The 20903-nt window shown below is 45.5% G+C and overlaps 1 protein-coding gene across 3 annotated transcripts in view; it reads right to left on the minus strand.

Annotated features, from left to right (window-relative positions):
- LOC135556507 (SHC-transforming protein 2-like) overlaps positions 1-20600 on the minus strand; it is a 34926-nt gene extending 14326 nt beyond the window's left edge. Inside the window, exons 1-3 of one of the 3 annotated variants that reach the window (XM_064989772.1) lie at positions 20473-20600; positions 5893-6147; positions 244-314 (exon numbers count right to left, since the gene is read on the minus strand). In XM_064989772.1, coding sequence (XP_064845844.1) covers positions 244-314; positions 5893-6123 — 302 coding nt within the window. In that variant the 5' untranslated portion in view covers positions 6124-6147; positions 20473-20600. Of the gene's footprint in view, positions 1-243; positions 315-5892; positions 7729-20472 lie in introns of those variants that run through there. The other 2 variants (XM_064989770.1, XM_064989771.1) reach the window with 2 other exon arrangements.
- Positions 20601-20903: the final 303 nt, after the last annotated feature.

Here is a 20903-nt window from a genome sequence, read left to right on the forward strand (position 1 = left end):
ACAGCAAAAGCTCACATGTGCCATTGACATGCATAAATGGCTCCATCAAAATGTCACAGTATTCTGGGCCTTCTGCAGGATCTGTTTCCCTCTAGTGATATCATTACAGGGGAAAGCAGGACTGGCATGCCTGTGAATCTCTACCTGATTTGGTATCACTGTGACTTGTGTTTACCTTCTCCCTCTGCTCAGATTGGGTTCTACTGACTCATCACAAGCAGGACATTCTCAACTCTCGCTTACCTCGTCACCTGGGTCCGAGTGTTGAAGTCCAGCGATCGCATCGACTTCAACACCTCAATGCAGCCCATGTACTGCAAAGACAGAAAAACAACATACTTTATCACATGACAGATTTCCAACCCAGATGTATTCTTCTATAGATTCCTTTTCTCAATCCAATTAGAGGGTCGTTAATACATACAGTACTTTACAAGAACTGTCATGACCGCCCTTTTCACTGATACAGTACATGGTTAACACATTACTGTATAGCATGAAAAATATCTATACCATAGTACTAATACCCCATATAGTAACATAGTCAATATGACTGAGTCCCAGTCATTTGCAGGCAGTGTTAGGGGCGGGGTAATGGTCTGGTTAGGTGGTAATAATGGGTATTAGATTAGGGAACTGCAGCCTCAGAGGCCCCAAAGGAGTGTGTGTGTGTGTGTGTGTGTGTGTGTGTGTGTGTGTGTGTGTGTGTGTGTGTGTGTGTGTGTGTGTGTGTGTGTGTGTGTGTGTGTGTGTGTGTGTGTGTGCGTGCGTGCGTGCGTGCGTGCGTGCGTGCGTGCGTGCGTGCGTGTGTGTTTGTTAGAGTGTGTGTCACGGGAGACCCAGGAAAGTGCTCTGGGAGAGGTTACTCCATCACCAGGGCTCCCCTGGAGTCTGTTATTAGCCACACTGGAACTCCCATCTACTACCAAAAAGACTATTATACATCATACGTATGCTACGTATACTAGGACATTAAATGGGCTGTATTATTGAACCATATCAGCATCGGAGTAATATAAACATCATAGATCTAAGCCAATTTAAATTATGTTTAAATAGGCCACATTTCCTTTAAAATCCTCTTCTGTCTATGCATCATGCCCGGAAACCCAACGGTACACAGCTCACAGAAAAGGACACATTTTGTCATTTGTATTTAATTTGTCTTGATTAGCAATTGAAATCCATGGGTGTTGTCGTGGAAAGTATTAAAACAAATATTATCCAGATACCGAAGCTTGTGAATTCAATTAGACTTTTATTGCATAGAAAAACAAAAGCCGAGCACCTCCATGGAAGACTGCCTTCTCATTCTTAGTGCTTGGCTTTTATACATTTTTACCTTTACATAACATCATCACCCCATTTGCTTTGTTACATAGTTTCCATTCTCTTATTGGCTCAGATATTGGGGCATAGATTCTATTGGTGGCGTGGCATGCATACCCCTGAGCTAAAGGGTCTGTCCAAAGGTCTTTACAAGTTCAGACCTACATTATCAACGTATGCTTAACTTGTGTGAGTGTCCAGTAGCTTTCACAAGATCAGATATGGCCCAGACCAGTCACGTCTTGTTAGTTTACCTTGCCTCATCTACACAGATTCTGCTTACGTTCTGTTCCTTACATGTCCAATGGTCAATTCGATGTTGATCTAGCTTGGACACTCACATAGGTTTATCCTTCATTCTGCTTGCATATGTCTAATATTTAAGCTTATATTGATTATTCTTTCTACTTCAAAGAGAACAGTATAGGTTACTGAAAATCATCCGATGACTGGAAAATCTCCAACAGTGTTTAGGTGTGACAGAGCCAGGGGCAGAGTGGATGTGGCTAATCTTTATTTTCTAATTAAAAACATGCCTCTTATGACATGTCCTCTAGGTCTAAGTGGGACAACCACACCCACGCAAAACCAAACACCAATATAGACAACAGATGAAACAGCCGAGTGAACACACACACACACACACACACACACACACACACACACACACACACATTTGCATTACTGTGCTACTTTAAAGAGCACACCAAGTTGACTGCTTCCACTATACAAAACAAAAGTGTACAAAACATTAGCAACACCTGCTCTTTCCATGACATAGACTGACCAAGTGAATACAGGTGAAAGCAATGATCCCTTATTGATGTCACTTGTTAAATCCACTTTAAAAAGTGTAGATGAAGGGGAGGAGACAGGTTAAAGGATGATATTTAAGCCTTGAGACATGGATTGTGTGTGCCATTCAGATGGTGAACGGGCAAGACAAAATATTTAAGTGCCTTTGAACCGGGTATGGTAGTATGTGCCAGGGGCACTGGTTTGTGTCAAGAACTGCAACACTGTTGGGTTTTTCATGCTCAACAGTTTACTTTGTGTCTCAAAAATGGTCCACCACCCAAAGGACATCCAGCCAACTTGACACAACTGTGGGAAGCATTGGAGTCAACATGGGCCAGCATCCCTATGGAACTCTTTCCACACCTTGTAGAGCCCATGATGAATTGAGGCAACCTAATATTAAGAAGAACGTTCTTAATGTGTTGAACATTCAGTGTATGGGGTAGGTATAATGTAGTCTCCTTCACTTTCACAGGTGTAGGAGCTTAGCCAACCTATGCATCCTCATTTGACTCAAGCTCAATCAATGTCTTGTTACTGTATGTGTAGTTTGTCTGGATCTGTTGTTGTGGCTGGCTGCTGCCAGAGACAGGGAAAGAAATAATCAGGCTAACTCCACTGCCATAGAGCTAAACAAGCACCCTAACCAGATTAGGAGACAGGGGAAGTCTTCCATCAGTCAGACAGTCTCCTCCTCTCCCTCCTTTTCCCTCTCCTTCTCTCTAGCTTCTTCTCAATGCCTTCATTGTCACTCTCTCTCGGACGATACACTGTGCTTTCGAGCGCTCTACTCTACTTCTGCCCCCCCAACATAATCTCTAATGCTCCCTTCCGGAAACCTGTGATGCAGCGTTTCCAAGAAACATTCCAGAGAAATTCTGAAAATGTGTCCTTCTTCTTAGCCAGCTCTCTTCCTCTGAAAGACACGACATCTTCGTTGTTGCCTTGCCTTGAAGGAAGTGACTGTCAACAAAGGGTATCTATCATATTACAGAGGCAAATTTGGTCCCTCTATCCAAGAACATCCTGTTCAAGTCTCCAGCCAAAGTCGATCTAATATCTATGCTGTTGATGCTCGGCTCTCTAGATAGATGCAGGGAGATACTGGCTAGGGGCTCATGTTTCTAGGTGGAAAAGTTATACTGCACTGTCGCTACCTTACAGTCCAACCAAGGTGCAAGTCTTTTTTCTTTTCGCTGAATAACTCTCTTAGTATTTCTCATATTGCAGTTTTCCAGGTCAGGGTGGATTGATGGCAGCTGTGTGGGTTTGGTTTCAGAAGGCCTGCATTGCAGTGGAATGGCTGTGGAAGAGGCAGATGCAGGGCCACCACACCACAGCTTCTGCCTCAGCTTGCCGGGGTGGTCGGCTGGCTGCAGGGACAGGGAGGAAGTGCCTGGGAGGAAATGTGCACAATGGTGTCTGTCTGCCTGCCTCTCTGCCTGTCTGTCTGCCTGTGTCTCCCTCCAGCAGAGAAGAGAGAAGACTATGTGGCATTCATCTCACTGCTGGCTTGCCTTTGCTTTAAACAGAGTTGATCCTGGTCAGTCCCTGGATGGGAGACCAGATGCTGCTGGAAGTGGTGTTGGAGGGCCAGTAGGAGGCACTCTTTCCTCTGGTCTAAAAAAATATCCCAATGCCACAGGGCAGTGAATGGGGACACTGCCCTGTGTAGGGTGCTGTCTTTCAGATGGGACGTTAAACGGTTGTCCTGACTCTCTATGGTCACTAAAGATGACATGGCACTTATTGGCACTTATTGTGTCACCTAATCATCCCCAGCTTCCAATTGGCTCATTCGTCCTCTCCCCTGTAACTATTCCCCAGGTCGTTGCTGTAAATGAGAATGTGTTTTTTTTTACCTGGTAAAACAAGAAAATAAAAAACAACAATAAAAACAATGGGAGCAGCACATCTCTTCATTCAACGACTCAATCATGGACACTCTTACTGACAGTTGTGGCTGCTTAGCGTGATGTATTGTTGTCTCTACCTTCTTCCCCTTTGTGCTGTTTTCCATGTCCAATAATGTTTGTACCCTGTTTTGTGCTGCTACCATGTTGTGCTGCTGCCATGTTGTGTTGCCACCATGCTGTGTTGTTGTCTTAGGTCTATCTTTATGCAGTGTTGTGTTGTCTCTCTTGTCGTGATGTGTGTTTTGTCCAATATTTTTATTTTTATTTAATTTATTTTAATTTTTAATCCCAGCCCCCGTCCCCGCAGGATGCATTTTGCCTTTTGGTAGACCGTGATTGTAAACAACAATTTGTTCGAAACTGACTTGCCTAGTTAAATAAAGGTTAAATCAAAAAAATAAAAATATATATAAAGATGGCAGAGAGAAAAGCAGAGCGCAGCAGAAATCTGCTGTCATGCAGACAGTAATATAGATATATATATACACTATATATACACACTGCCATCTTATCTGCCTGGCTGGCTGCAGGGGCCATTTAAATATTATTATAATGGTAGGCTACAGCAAACTGCTAATGAAAACTGGTGCAGGGCGTAACAGTAATGAAATATTTCCTATAATGCTCTTAGGTATTTTTTCTCCTTGCAGCATGCTTAGCTGCAGACTATGTTAGGCATGTGAGGAAAGCAGGATTAGAGCTGAGGGAAACCCCTGCCTGGTGTTCTCTCTCTGCTGTCTGCTACTACAGATGGACTAGAATACCCTGCTATGTCACGCTAGTTTTCCCCAGTACATGTGATGCAAATGACTGTGATTAAATGTAATTGAATATAGATATGAATGGTGCCTGTGTGTAATGCAATTACAAAGCGTGCTTGGGCCTAGACTGGGCTAATAAAGAGCCATGTCGTTTTATTGAGGCTGGTGGGAGTAAAGGAGGGGAGATCATTGACATTGACGTCAAACACTCTGCCTCGGATGTAACCCTTTGTGAGCCAAAGTCACCAGCTTAGACCAGGAAATGATATCTAAATCTTTGTATATTTGCTTTTTTGCAAAATAACCGTTGTCACTGATTACGACGATGTAATGTATGTCTGTCTGAAGTAACATGACATCCAATCCTTCACTTAGGCGCAAACAATCAGGCTAATCACAAAACATCCCCCTCCCACACACACACTTCATTGAAACTAGAGACGAACCTAAAGTATTGTGCTTTGTTATGCACATTCTATTAATATAGATTCTGACTCACTCCACGTATTACTCATTCACCACATGCAATATTTGTTGTTCAGTTTACGATTCCATTATCTATATTTCACTCAACTGACATCCACCGCCTCGAAAGCTTGAAGGCTGACGCAGTCTCCCCAGCCCACTACATCACACCACATAAAGCAGAGAGAGCCATCTAACTCCTCAGCCTCGACACATTGGCTGCATAACACACTACCCGGCATCCTAATGTCCAGTTGTATCCAAGAGACACACTTAGGGTGGTTTATCATCTTAACATTCTGATATTATTTCCAATGAATGAGACGTCCCAATGTCATCTGCAAACAGGATATCATTCTGACAGTGTTGTCTTATTAAAGCTTTACTCCGAAAGGGACTTAAATCTTTCACTATTCTACAGGTTTGTTAGTAAACAACATAACAGGAACTCGGTGGAAAGCATCAACAAGCTGTCAAATTATCCCTGACAGATACAGTATTTAACAGCACGGAAGACGACCCTTAAAAAAATGTAATGCAGAAATGCTTTAATATACACAGAATTAAAATAATATGTGGGTAATGCAGATAGCTGTAGAGGGACTGCATGCATGGTGACTCACCCTGACAATGTAGGAGGCCCCAGGGCCTGTGATATTCTTGTCTGGGTGCAGCCATCCCTGGGAGGGCTTGTGGATGAAGCTGCCCTTCTGGTTGAAGTCCTCCCCTCCCAGCCACATGCCCTCCACCCTGGTCCTGCGGTTCATCCCTGTCCTGAAGCCGTTGTGGCCCCCAAGGCTCCCTGTGCCCTCTGCAGCCCCTGCTCCATGGCCCCCTGGACTGGCTGAGCGCATTGCAGATCTCTGCCTGCTGATGGCCTGTAGGGAACAGGGGGTGACACACACAGGGTCACAGGAGTTCAAAACAGCAGCCAGACTTGCCACGGGACCACTGGGGGCTGAAGGGCCACTGGGGCCGTGCGAGCCCTGCGATGAGGGGGCTGCAGTCTTGCCGGTGTCCTTGCATGAGCTGGAGCTGGAGTTGGAGGGGCTCCTGCTCAGCAGAGTGTTGGAGAACTTCCACTGAGGCATCCTGGGGATGAGCATGCAGAAAGTGGTGGTGGTGTCCTGCTCCCCGTCCAGGCAGGGGGAGTCGGCTAGGGCCGGGGCTGCAGAGGAGGACCCGGGGATGGACTCCAGAGGAGGCAGGGGGGGCAGCGGCAGGCTGGGGGCGGAGGAGAGGACCACAGGGGTGGCCACCACTTTGCCGCTCATGGCTAAGCTCTGCATCAGGTCGTCGGAGGAGGTCACAGAAGCGTTGCGAAAGCGGCCATACTTTGGCTTAAGTAGCATGCCCGGAGGAGCAGCCTGAAGCAAAGGCTGAGAGGGGTTGACAGAGGATGAGGGGAAGGGGAAAGGGGGAGGGGGAGAGGTGCAATGGAAGAGAGGGGGGGAAAAAAATCTGCAAAATCTTCTGGAAAGAGCTGTATCCCCTGTCAATGTTGAGTGAGTACTGTCCAGTGCTCTCCCACTCACACACGCTCTCTCTCTCTCTCTCTTCTGCCTCTCTGCATCTGAGCTTCTCCCTTGCTCTGGCTCGCTTGCACGCAGCCCCACTCTCTCTCTCTCTGGGTGATGTCATTGTGTTATTGTTCGTTTATTAGCCCTGCCCAGCTGCTCTCAGACAGCATTAGCTAACACATATCTGCCTGAGCCTCCCTCCTAGATCGCACACACACACACACACACACACACACACACACACACACACACACACACACACACACACGCATGCGCACACACAATCAGTATCTATATGCAGCGCATAGACACCAACATTATAATGTCCCCACATGTGGGAATGACAAAAAGATAGAGATTTTTCCCATCATAAGACATACCTTAGGCAATGGCTGCAAAAGCAAAACATACATGAATGCAATTTTTAACAAAGACCAATTCATGATTAAGTGAAAGTGTCAATAATCTCTTAGCCACATAATAATATTTTAGCCACATTAACATCACATTTATGGGACTGAATTGTGCTGCCAGTAAAATAAGACAAAACATCTGTGACTTTGACAAAATGCAATGAATTATCAGTGGTTGTAAAGAAAAACGCCCACGATACCTGAAGTCTTATCTCAAATCAAAATTTTATTTTATTTGCCACATGCTTTGGAAACAACAGGTGTAGACTACCAGTGAAATAGTTACTTGCAAATTATTTTCCAAAAATCCAGAGTTAAAGACAAAAAATAAATAGAAATTGTAACAGAGGTAATAAATACATAGTGAACAAATAACAAAAACAAGTAAAATGACATGTCTATATAGAGGGAGTACCAGTATCGAGTTGATGTGCAGGGGTACGGAGGTAATTGAGGTAGCTATGTGCATATACAGTGCCTTGCGAAAGTAGTCGGTCCCCTTGAACTTTGCGAACTTTTGCCACATTTCAGGCTTCAAACATAAAGATATAAAACTGTATTTTTTTGTGAAGAATCAACAAGTGGGACACAATCATGAAGTGGAACGACATTTATTGGATATTTCAAACTTTTTTAACAAATCAAAAACTGAAAAATTGGGCGTGCAAAATCATTCAGCACCCTTAAGTTAATACTTTGTAGCCCCACCTTTTGCTGCGATTACAGCTGTAAGGCACTTGGGGTATGTCTCTGTCAGTTTTGCACATCGAGAGACTGACATTTTTTCCCATTCCTCCTTGCAAAACAGCTCGAGCTCAGTGAGGTTGGTTGGAGAGCATTTGTGAACAGCAGTTTTCAGTTCTTTCCACAGATTCTCGATTGGATTCAGGTCTGGACTTTGACTTGGCCATTCTAACACCTGGATATGTTTATTTTTGAACCATTCCATTGTAGATTTTGCTTTATGTTTTGGATCATTGTCTCTTTGGAAGACAAATCTTCGTCCCAGTCTCAGGTCTTTTGCAGACTCCATCAGGTTTTCTTCCAGAATGGTCCTGTATTTGGCTCCATCCATCTTCCCATCAATTTTAACCATCTTCCCTGTCCCTGCTGAAGAAAAGCAGGCCCAAACCATGATGCTGCCACCACCATGTTTGACAGTGGGTATGGTGTGTTCAGGGTGATGAGCTGTGTTGCTTTTACGCCAAACATAACGTTTTGCATTGTTGCCAAAAAGTTCAATTTTGGTTTCATCTGACCAGAGCACCTTTTTCCACATGTTTGGTGTGTCTCCCAGGTGGCTTGTGGCAAACTTTAAACACCACTTTTTATGGATATCTTAAAGAAATGGCTTTCTTCTTGCCACTCTTCCATAAAGGCCAGATTTGTGCAATATACGACTGATTGTTGTCCTATGGACAGAGTCTCCCACCTCAGCTGTAGATCTCTGCAGTTCATCCAGAGTGATCATGGGCCTCTTGGCTGCATCTCTGATCAGTCTTCTCCTTGTATGAGCTGAAAGTTTAGAGGGATGGCCAGGTCTTGGTAGATTTGCAGTGGTCTGATACTCCTTCCATTTCAATATTATCGCTTGCACAGTGCTCCTTGAGATGTTTAAAGCTTGGGAAATCTTTTTGTATCCAAGTCCGGCTTTAAACTTCTTCACAACAGTATCTCGGACCTGCCTGGTGTGTTCCTTGTTCTTCATGATGCTCTCTGTGCTTTTAACGGACCTCTGAGACTATCACAGTGCAGGTGCATTTATACGGAGACTTGATTACACACAGGTGGATTGTATTTATCATCATTAGTCATTTAGGTCAACATTGGATCATTCAGAGATCCTCACTGAACTTCTGGAGAGAGTTTGCTGCACTGAAAGTAAAGGGGCTGAATAGTTTTGCACGCCCAATTTTTCAGTTTTTGATTTGTTAAAAAAGTTTGAAATATCCAATAAATGTCGTTCCACTTCATGATTGTGTCCCACTTGTTTTTGATTCTTCACAAAAAAATACAGTTTTATATCTTTATGTTTGAAGCCTGAAATGTGGCAAAAGGTCGCAAAGTTCAAGGGGGCCGAATACTTTCGCAAGGCACTGTAGATAGGGGTAAAGTCACGACAGGATCGATAAGACTGAGCTGTAGCAGCAGCATATGTGGAGCAGCAGCAGCAGCGTATGTGGTGAGTGTGTGTGTGTGTGTGTGTGTGTGTGGCGTCAGTAAGCGTCTGTGCACATGTTATGTGTGTGTGGGCGTATGCAGTGTGTGTATCAGTGTAAGTGTGTGTGTGTGTGTGTGTGTGTGTGTGTGTGTGTGTGTGTGTGTGTGTGTGTGTGTGTGTGTGTGTGTGTGTGTGTGTGTGTGTGTGTGTGTGTGTGTGTGTGTGTGTGTGTGTGTGTGTGTGTGTGTGTGTGTATCGGTGTAAGTATATGTGTGTGTGTGTGTGTGTGTGGCGTCAGTAAGCATGTGTGTGTGTGGGCGTATGCAGTGTGTGTGTGTATCAGTGTAAGTATATGTGAGTGTTTGTGTGTATCAGTGTAAGTATATGTGAGTGTGTGGGTAGAGTCCAGTGTGTGTGTATCAGTGTAAGTATATGTGAGTGTGTGTGTGAATCAGTCTAAGTATATGTGAGTGTGTGTGTGTATCAGTCTAAGTATATGTGAGTGTGTGTGTGTATCAGTGTAAGTATATGTGAGTGTGTGGGTAGAGTCCAGTGTGCATAGAGAGTTAGTTATCTCTCTGCTCTCTACACTTCTGGTTCCATAGTGGGATGATGATGATGACTGAGAGCCTGAACTTGACTGAGCATCATAAACTCTTTGACAATCTTTTCTTGCCTTGAAACTGTCACAGTAAACAAATAACAGGAAGTACTCTTTTCCTTTGTGTGGTTGGTATATTTGGGGTGGCAGGTAGCCTAGTGGTTAGAGCGTTGGGCCAATAACCAAAAGATTGCTAAATCAAATCCCCGAGCTGACAAGGTAAAAATCCGCCCCTGAACAAGGCAAATAACCCACTGTTCCTAGGCCATTGTAAATAAGAATTTGTTCTTAACTGACTTGCCTAGTTAAATAAAGGTATAAAAAATATGTTATGTGTGTAGGTGTTTACCCCCTTATGGTAAGGTTGTTAATCTATAACAACTAAAGGCTACAATAATTCAGCAAGTGGTTACTGCACTGCAACTAAAGGTCAACAATAGCTGAGAAGAAGTGAAAACATCTGAGTAGAAATGAAGGTGCAGAAATTAACTTCTTCTAACTAGCTAAAATTGTAAACAATTCATTCAGATTGATTATATGAGTGGTGTTGGGGAAATTTTGCCACAGTCATGTGACTCATCCAAATGGTGAAGTATAACATCCAATTTGCAAATGCACACATATTGATTCCATGTCCTAAAAACAGGCAAAATCTAACAAAGCTAGCATTGCAGCAATACTCAGAATTACTCCCAGCCCATGTGACCTTTCCTCCCATGGGGCGGCAGGGTAGCCTAGTGGTTAGAGCGTTGGACTAGTAATCGAAAGGTTGCAAGTTCGAATCCCCGAGCTGACAAGGTACAAATCTGTCGTTCTGCCCCTGAACAAGCAGTTAACCCACTGTTCCTAGGCCGTCATTGAAAATAAGAATTTGTTCTTAACTGACTTGCCTAGTAAAATAAAAAAAATATAAAAAAATGTACCCCCACCCCTCTCCCAAGAGCTATCAGCCATCTTCTAAAGGAGCCTGCAGGAGGAGACCAGACCTTTTAGCTCCCCACTCTAGTCCCCTCATATTCTCTCAATTTCAGGTTACCATGGGAGGGGGAGAGTAGTCCACAAAAACCCTGACAAAGTGGGTTAAGCAGGGATTTGTTCTGCTCATCTTTCTGGGAAAATTTGGTCACAGCAGAAAAACATGTTTCGTCACGCAGCAGACAATCAAATCCAATGTCATATTATCAGACACACAGGAAGTGGACTTTGGATAATAATTTAAATCTGAAACCATTCTACTCTGGAACACACAGTACTAATCAGCTCTAAACGGTCTAAAATAATGGATGAGAGACACAAAGTATCAGGTATGAAGGTAAGACCCAGATGCAGACCACGTCAAATAAACAATAGTTTAATATCCCAAACAGGGGCAGGGAAAAGACATGACAATGCAGGCAGGGGTCAGAAACCAGAGGTGGGGCAACAGTGCCAGGCGGTAGGCAGGCTCAGGGTAAGGCAGAGGTCGGTAGTCCAGATGCTGGCGAAGGTACAGGTCAGTAGGCAGGCTCAGGGTCAGGGGCAGGCAGAGTGGTCAGGCAGGCGGGTGGGCTCAGAGTCAGGACAGGCAAGGGTCAAAACCAGGAGGGCAAGAAAAGAGAAACTGGAGAACGCAGGAACTGAGACAGAAAACGCTGGTTGGCTTGAACAAACAAGACGAACTGGCAGGTCTAAATACCAAGGGGATAATGGGGAAGATGGGCGACACCTGGAGGTGGGTGGAAACAATGACAAAGACAGGTGACACAGATCAAGGTGTGACATAAAGAAGCAAATAATCTTGTATAAAGTTATTACAATAATGAAGTATGTAAAAACTGTAGAATTAACCCATTAGAGTCTACTAAGCTGTATGGAACTTTTAAGGCACTAAACTGTCTCCATATATACTTAAAAAAATAAACTGGTACCGGGGACCTTCAGATGAGTCTGGGCATCCTAGAGCAAAACAACTGACATGTATGTGTTTGTGAGAGTCTCACCTTTCCACAGATGGGTAATATTAGTGTGTAGTCCAAACTGTTCGGATGCCTCAGACAGAAGTTGGCAGATCGGTTGTACCGATTTCAGAGTTCCAAGATGCTTGTGGGGCACATAGAGCAAAACAGAGAACACCATCGTGTTCTCTTTCAAGAGGGGTCATAATAGTTGTGGGCCAAACTGTTTGAACGCTACAGACAATTTTGTGAGAGGACCGATTTTTGGGATGTCTAATGGTCTGATAAATACCGCTCTAGCTTTGACACCTTTCACCGCAGATGCAACATCGGCAGATATGAAAGTTTGACATCGGCAGATGCGGAAGTGCGACATCGGCAGATGCGGAAGTGCGACACTGGAAGTTGCGGAAGTGCGACATCGGCAGATGCGGAAGTGCGACATCGGCAGATGCGGAAGTGCGACATCGGAAGATGCGGAAGTGCGACATCAGCAGATGCGGAAGTGCGACATCGGAAGATGCGGAAGTGCGACATCGGAAGATGCGGAAGTGCGACATCGGAAGATGCGGAAGTGCGACATCGGAAGATGCGGAAGTGCGACATCGGAAGATGCGGAAGTGCGACATCGGAAGATGCGGAAGTGTGACATCGGCAGATGCGGAAGTGTGACATCGGCAGATGCGGAAGTGCGACATCGGAAGATGCGGAAGTGCGACATCGGAAGATGCGGAAGTGCGACATCGGAAGATGCGGAAGTGCGACATCGGAAGATGCGGAAGTGCGACATCGGAAGATGCGGAAGTGCGACATCGGCAGATGCGGAAGTGTGACATCGGCAGATGCGGAAGTGCGACATCGGCAGATGTGGAAGTGCGACATCGGCAGATGTGGAAGTGCGACATCGGCAGATGTGGAAGTGCGACATCGGCAGATGCGGTGTATTGAGACACATCCAATAAATAACTCTAGCTTAACGGACATATATTTATGAAGATGTTTTTATTATGCTATTTGATTTATATGGGGGCACGGACATCAACTCTAGGGGGTTTAGCTGGCTTTTTCAATTATAATTATTATAATGTCCAATACACTCACAACACACTGTGCACAGCCCTAGTGAGACCTAATGAATGCATACAGTTACTCCACAGTGACCATTATTCCACATTCTACAACACATAAATAACAGCTAATGTTTAAAAAAATATCTATATATATTTCACCTTTTTTTAACCAGGTAGGTCAGTTGAGAACAAGTTCTCAATTACAACTGCGACCTGGCCAAGATAAAGCAAAGCAGTGTGACAAAAACAACAACACAGAGTTACACATAAACAAACGTACAGTCAATAACACAATAGAAAAAATCTATGTACAGTGTGTGCAAATGTAGAAGAGTAGGGAGGTAAGTCAATAAATAGGCCATAGAGGCCGAAATAATTACAATTTAACATTAACACTGGAGTGATAGATGTGCAGATGATGATGTTCAAGTAGAGATACTGGGGTGCAAAAGAGCAAGAAGATAAATAACAATATGGGGATGAGGTAGTTGGGTGGGCTATTTACAGATTGGCTGTGTACAGGTACAGTGATCGGTAAGCTGCTCTGACAACTGATGCTTAAAGTAAGATAGGGAGATATCTCCAGCTTCAGTGATTTTTGAAATTCATTCCAGTCATTGGCAGCAGAGAACTGGAAGGAAAGGCGACCAAAGTAAGTGTTGGCTTTGGGGATGACCAGTGAAATATACCAGCTGGAGCGCATGCTACGGATGGGTGTTGCTATGGTGACCAGTGAGCTGAGATAAGGCGGGGCATTACCTAGCAAAGACTTACAGATGACCTGGAGCCAGTGGGTTTGGCAACGAATATGTACCCACCATACAGATCTCAGTGGTGGGTAGTATATGGGGCTTTGGTGACAAAAATGGATGGCACTGTGATAGACTACATCCAGTTTGCGGAGTAGAGTAGTTGGAGGCTATTTTGTAAATGACATCGCCGAAGTCAAGGATCGGTAGGAGAGTCAGTTTTACGAGGGTATGTTTGTCAGCATGAGTGAAGGAGGCTTTGTTGCGAAACAGGAAGCCGATTCTAGATTTAATTTTGTATTGGAGATGCTTAATGTGAGTCTGGAAGGAGAGTTTACAGTCTAACCAGACACCTAGGCATTTGTAGTTGTCCACATATTCTAGGTCAGAACCTTCCAGAGTAGTGATGAAGAGCATGCATTTAATTTGACTAACATTTAAAAGCAGTTGGAGGCCACGGAAGGAGAGTTGTATGGCGTTGAGGCTCGTTTGGAGGTTTGTTAACACAGTGTCCAAAGAAGGGCCAGATATATACAGAATGGTGGGGTCTGCGTAGAGGTGGATCAGAGAATCACCAGCAGCAAGAGCAACATCATTGATATATACAGAGAAAAGAGTCTGCCCAATAATTGAACCCTGTGGCACTGCCAGAGGTCCGGACAACAAGCCCTCGGATTTGACACACTGAACTCTATCCGCTTGGGAGCGGGGGTGAAGCGCAGACGGATCAACCCTAAAAAGATAAGAGACCAGAGTACCATTACAACCTTAGCAAAGGACCTCCACCTACTGTTGAGGGTATTAAAAAGTTACTTTTTAGTTTTGCTGCAGCCAGGTACATTGTAAATGTACAAATACTTCTGGGTTGGAGCGAGCGGTCGCATCTACACTTCGGTCCGCAGGTAGTATAACTTTTCATTACATTTCATTATAGTACAACGGTTTGATTTGTCTAATCTTAGCAATTTCTTCTTAGCTAGCTACATAGCCGTCTTTGTATCAAAGATAATTGCGTAATTATCGTATTTCGTCGTCCTAACGTAGTCTACACTGCTATCTGCCCAGCAGCTAGCTAACGTCCACCGTCTACCAGCACTGTAGAAACTATTACACTCAACTGAACGACTTGATTAGTGTAGTGTTAGCTAGCTACATAGTTGTCTTTGCTGTCTTCGTATCCAAGATAATTGTGTAGTTTAGAGTGTGTAGACTTAGAGTGATTATCTTAATTTACCGAGGTTAGCTAGCCAGCTATCTGTCGTCCTTAACGTAGGAGATACTGCTAGCTAGCTAGCCAACAGCTAGCCAACGTCTACTGAATAGAACTTCAACAACCCGGTCAACATTCCGCTTCGCTCCACAGGTAGTATCACATTTTCATTTCACTTCATTACAGTACAACGGTTTGATTTGTTTGATCGTAGCTAGCTAGCTACATAGCCGTCTTTGTCTCAAAGACAATTGTGTAGTCTAGAGCGATTTTCTAGGTTAGCTAGCCAGCTATTGTCGTTCTTTTAACGTAACGTAACGTAATCAACATTGCTAGCTAGCCAGCTAGCCCCCGAATAGCAGCACTGTAGAAACTATTACACTCAACGGAACGACTTGATTAGTGTAGTGTCAACAACGCAGCCACTGCCAGCTAGCCTACAAAGTCAACAACGCAGCCACTGCCAGCTAGCCTACTCCAGCAGTACTGTATCATTTCAATCATTTTAGTCAATAAGAGTCTTGCTACGTAAGCTTAACTTTCTGAACATTCGAGACGTGTAGTCCACTTGTCATTCCAATCTCCTTTGCATTAGCGTAGCCTCTTCTGTAGCCTGTCAACTATGTGTCTATCTATCCCTGTTCTCTCCTCTCTGCACAGACCATACAAACGCTCCACACCGCGTGGCCGCGGCCACCCTAATCTGGTGGTCCCAGCGCGCACGACCCACGTGGAGTTCCAGGTCTCCGGTAGCCTCTGGAACTGCCGATCTGCGGCCAACAAGGCAGAGTTCATCTCAGCCTATGCCTCCCTCCAGTCCCTCGACTTCTTGGCACTGACGGAAACATGGATCACCACAGATAACACTGCTACTCCTACTGCTCCCTCTTCGTCCGCCCACGTGTTCTCGCACACCCCGAGAGCTTCTGGTCAGCGGGGTGGTGGCACCGGGATCCTCATCTCTCCCAAGTGGTCATTCTCTCTTTCTCCCCTTACCCATCTGTATATCGCCTCCTTTGAATTCCATGCTGTCACAGTTACCAGCCCTTTCAAGCTTAACATCCTTATCATTTATCGCCCTCCAGGTTCCCTCGGAGAGTTCATCAATGAGCTTGATGCCTTGATAAGCTCCTTTCCTGAGGACGGCTCACCTCTCACAGTCCTGGGCGACTTTAACCTCCCCACGTCTACCTTTGACTCATTCCTCTCTGCCTCCTTCTTTCCACTCCTCTCCTCTTTTGACCTCACCCTCTCACCTTCCCCCTACTCACAAGGCAGGCAATACGCTCGACCTCATCTTTACTAGATGCTGTTCTTCCACTAACCTCATTGCAACTCCCCTCCAAGTCTCCGACCACTACCTTGTATCCTTTTCCCTCTCGCTCTCATCCAACACTTCCCACACTGCCCCTACTCGGATGGTATCGCGCCGTCTCAACCTTCGCTCTCTCTCCCCCCCGCTACTCTCTCCTCTTCCATCCTATCATCTCTTCCCTCTGCTCAAACCTTCTCCAACCTATCTCCTGATTCTGCCTCCTCAACCCTCCTCTCTTCCCTTTCTGCATCCTTTGACTCTCTATGTCCCCTATCCTCCAGGCCGGCTCGGTCCTCCCCTCCCGCTCCGTGGCTCGACGACTCATTGCGAGCTCACAGAACAGGGCTCCGGGCAGCCGAGCGGAAATGGAGGAAAACTCGCCTCCCTGCGGACCTGGCATCCTTTCACTCCCTCCTCTCTACATTTTCCTCCTCTGCCTCTGCTGCTAAAGCCACTTTCTACCACTCTAAATTCCAAGCATCTGCCTCTAACCCTAGGAAGCTCTTTGCCACCTTCTCCTCCCTCCTGAATCCTCCTCCCCCCCCCCTCCTCCCTCTCTGCAGATGACTTCGTCAACCATTTTGAAAAGAAGGTCGACGACATCCGATCCTCGTTTGCTAAGTCAAACGACACCGCTGGTTCTGCTCACACTGCCCTACCCTGTGCTCTGACCTCTTTCTCCCCTCTCTCTCCAGATGAAATCTCGCTTCTTGTGACGGCCGGCCGCCCAACAACCTGCCCGCTTGACCCTATCCCCTCCTCTCTTCTCCAGACCATTTCCGGAGACCTTCTCCCTTACCTCACCTCGCTCATCAACTCATCCCTGACCGCTGGCTACGTCCCTTCCGTCTTCAAGAGAGTGAGAGTTGCACCCCTTCTGAAAAAACCTACACTCGATCCCTCCAATGTCAACAACTACAGACCAGTATCCCTTCTTTCTTTTCTCTCCAAAACTCTTGAACGTGCCGTCCTTGGCCAGCTCTCCCGCTATCTCTCTCAGAATGACCTTCTTGATCCAAATCAGTCAGGTTTCAAGACTAGTCATTCAACTGAGACTGCTCTTCTCTGTATCACGGAGGCGCTCCGCACTGCTAAAGCTAACTCTCTCTCCTCTGCTCTCATCCTTCTAGACCTATCGGCTGCCTTCGATACTGTGAACCATCAGATCCTCCTCTCCACCCTCTCCGAGTTGGGCATCTCCGGCGCGGCCCACGCTTGGATTGCGTCCTACCTGACAGGTCGCTCCTACCAGGTGGCGTGGCGAGAATCTGTCTCCTCGCCACGCGCTCTCACCACTGGTGTCCCCCAGGGCTCTGTTCTAGGCCCTCTCCTATTCTCGCTATACACCAAGTCACTTGGCTCTGTCATAACCTCACATGGTCTCTCCTATCATTGCTATGCAGACGACACACAATTAATCTTCTCCTTTCCCCCTTCTGATGACCAGGTGGCGAATCGCATCTCTGCATGTCTGGCAGACATATCAGTGTGGATGACAGATCACCACCTCAAGCTGAACCTCGGCAAGACGGAGCTGCTCTTCCTCCCGGGGAAGGACTGCCCGTTCCATGATCTCGCCATCACGGTTGACAACTCCATTGTGTCCTCCTCCCAGAGCGCTAAGAACCTTGGCGTGATCCTGGACAACACCCTGTCGTTCTCAACTAACATCAAGGCGGTGGCCCGTTCCTGTAGGTTCATGCTCTACAACATCCGCAGAGTACGACCCTGCCTCACACAGGAAGCGGCGCAGGTCCTAATCCAGGCACTTGTCATCTCCCGTCTGGATTACTGCAACTCGCTGTTGGCTGGGCTCCCTGCCTGTGCCATTAAACCCCTACAACTCATCCAGAACGCCGCAGCCCGTCTGGTGTTCAACCTTCCCAAGTTCTCTCACGTCACCCCGCTCCTCCGCTCTCTCCACTGGCTTCCAGTTGAAGCTCGCATCCGCTACAAGACCATGGTGCTTGCCTACGGAGCTGTGAGGGGAACGGCACCGCAGTACCTCCAGGCTCTGATCAGGCCCTACACCCAAACAAGGGCACTGCGTTCATCCACCTCTGGCCTGCTCGCCTCCCTACCACTGAGGAAGTACAGTTCCCGCTCAGCCCAGTCAAAACTGTTCGCTGCTCTGGCCCCCCAATGGTGGAACAAACTACCTCACGACGCCAGGACAGCGGAGTCAATCACCACCTTCCGGAGACACCTGAAACCCCACCTCTTTAAGGAATACCTAGGATAGGATAAAGTAATCCTTCTCACCCCCCCTTAAATGATTTAGATGCACTATTGTAAAGTGGCTGTTCCACTGGATGTCATAAGGTGAATTCACCAATTTGTAAGTCGCTCTGGATAAGAGCGTCTGCCAAATGACTTAAATGTAAATCTGAGAAGTAATTGGTGAACCAGGCCAGGCAGTCATTTGAGAAACCAAGGTTGTTGAGTCTGCCGATAAGAATGCGGTGATTGACAGAGTTGAAAGCCTTGGCCAGGTCGATGAAGACGGCTGCACAGTACTGTCTTTTATGGATGGTGGTTATATCGTTTAGGACCTTGAGCGTGGTTGAGGTGCATCCATGACCAGCTCGGAAACCATAGTGGAGAAGGTACGGTGGGATTTGAAATGGTCGGTAATCTGTTTGTTAACGTTGAAAAGGGGGATGACCGTGGCAGCTTTCAAATCTTTGGGGATCTCAAACGATATGAAAGAGAGGTTGAACAGGCTACTAATAGGGGTTGCAACAATTTTGGCGGATAATTTCAGAAAGAGAGGGTCCAGGTTGTCTAGCCCGGCTGATTGGTAGGGATCCAGATTTTGCAGCTCTTTCAGAACATCAGCTATCTGGATTTGGGTGAAGGAGAAGCAGGGGGGCTTGGGCAAGTTGCTGCAGGGGGTGCAGAGCTGTTGGCCGGGGTAGGGGTAGCCAGATGGAAAGCATGGCCAGTCATAGAAAAATGCTTATTGAAATGATTGATTATAGTAAATTTATCGGTGGTGACAGTGTTTCCTAGCCTCAGTGCAGTAGGCAGCTGGGAGGAGGTGCTCTTATTCTCCATGGACTTTACAGTGTCCCAAAACTTTTTGGAATTAGTGCTAGAGGATGCAAATTTCTGTTTGAAAAAGCTAGCCTTAGCTTTCCTAACTGACTGTGTATATTGGTTCCTGACTTCCCTGAAAAGTTGCATATTGCGGGGGCTATTCGATGCTAATGTAGAACGCCACAGGATATTTTTGTGCTAGTCAAGGGCAGTCAAGTCTGGGCTGAACCAAGGGCTATATCTGTTCTTTGTTCTACATTTTCTGAATGGGGCATGCTTATTTAAGGTGGTGAGCGACAGCTAACGGTTAGGCTTTGTATCCAACCGTGATAGGAGAGCATGCCCTTACGAAGAAAACTCATGAATTTTACTGAATTTTAATGTGATCACGTGAAGTGCTCCAAAAACACATTTCCATTACATGATTACATGTGAAGTGATTATTATTATTATGATTATGTGAAGTTAATGTGGTAACGTGATAACCTTAAACTACACATGTGAAAATGTGATCACATGTGAAGTCTTACAAAAACACTTGTTTTCGCATGTGAATTTTTACATGAACTCATTTCCACATGTTTTTTCTGTAATGGTGTTAACATGAATGACCAAATAATTAACTGAATCACCCATTATCTAGGTAGAGGGCAATCAACCAACTAAAGCATGCCACCCACTCATTAAGGCAGAGCATAACATCATGGCTAGCTCCTCACACTGGTCATTTGAGCTCAAATTTAACACGAAATTAACCTGGTGACTTCCTACAACAACCCAGACTGAGATGAAATGCGCAAATGTTGTTTTTCCCCACAATATATAACCCCAGTCGGCAGTAGTTCATCAGAGGACATTGTTTTGTTACTGCTGATGACATGGAGGCATAGTTCAAAATAGTTAAAATCTGACACTAATTGAAAACGCAACACAGGGAACATTTGATTACAACGCAAAAGGTCACATACAAATGTCAAGAAATAGCTTAGTTAATTTGCAAGCAGGAGAAGTCAGCTTTTTGCAGCAGTGGAAGTTGAAAAGTTTCAGTGCATCATAAAATTTCTTGTGGTGACCAAAATTACTAATGCACGAGATTTGAAGTGTGCGTGCGCTGTGATTTTTAAAAGAGCAAACAAATACAATACACTGTACATGCTGTCAACATAAGTCCTTCTGAGGGAATAGACTCACCTATATCACAGACACTTGGAGAGCGGAGTGAAGGTGCCCTGACTTGAAACAGTAACCCAGCAAACTAAAACAATAAGGAAGTTCAGAGTACGTGAGAGAGCATACCAGCATTGTGAGAATAAGACCCTTCTGCTCCAAAAATGGCAACAAGCTACAGTTACCACACGTCTTATACACACACACACACACCACCTCCTAAACAACCAATCACATCACTTGCTTGTTTGTGGCATAGGAGAATTGAGAAGTTACTTATAAACCAGATGTCATCAATATGTAGGATGTGACTGATATAGAGAGAGTAGCCTCAGATCTTGTTGAACAGTATCAGAGGTAATGCATACTATCTAGGCCTACTGCTACTTTGAGTTGGAGGAGAGTGAAAACAGGTGCCACAATATATAGCCAGAAGAATTTAAATCAATCAAAAA

This window comes from Oncorhynchus masou, chromosome 15, assembly GCF_036934945.1.
Source record: "Oncorhynchus masou masou isolate Uvic2021 chromosome 15, UVic_Omas_1.1, whole genome shotgun sequence".
In the NCBI taxonomy this organism is placed as follows: domain Eukaryota; kingdom Metazoa; phylum Chordata; class Actinopteri; order Salmoniformes; family Salmonidae; genus Oncorhynchus; species Oncorhynchus masou.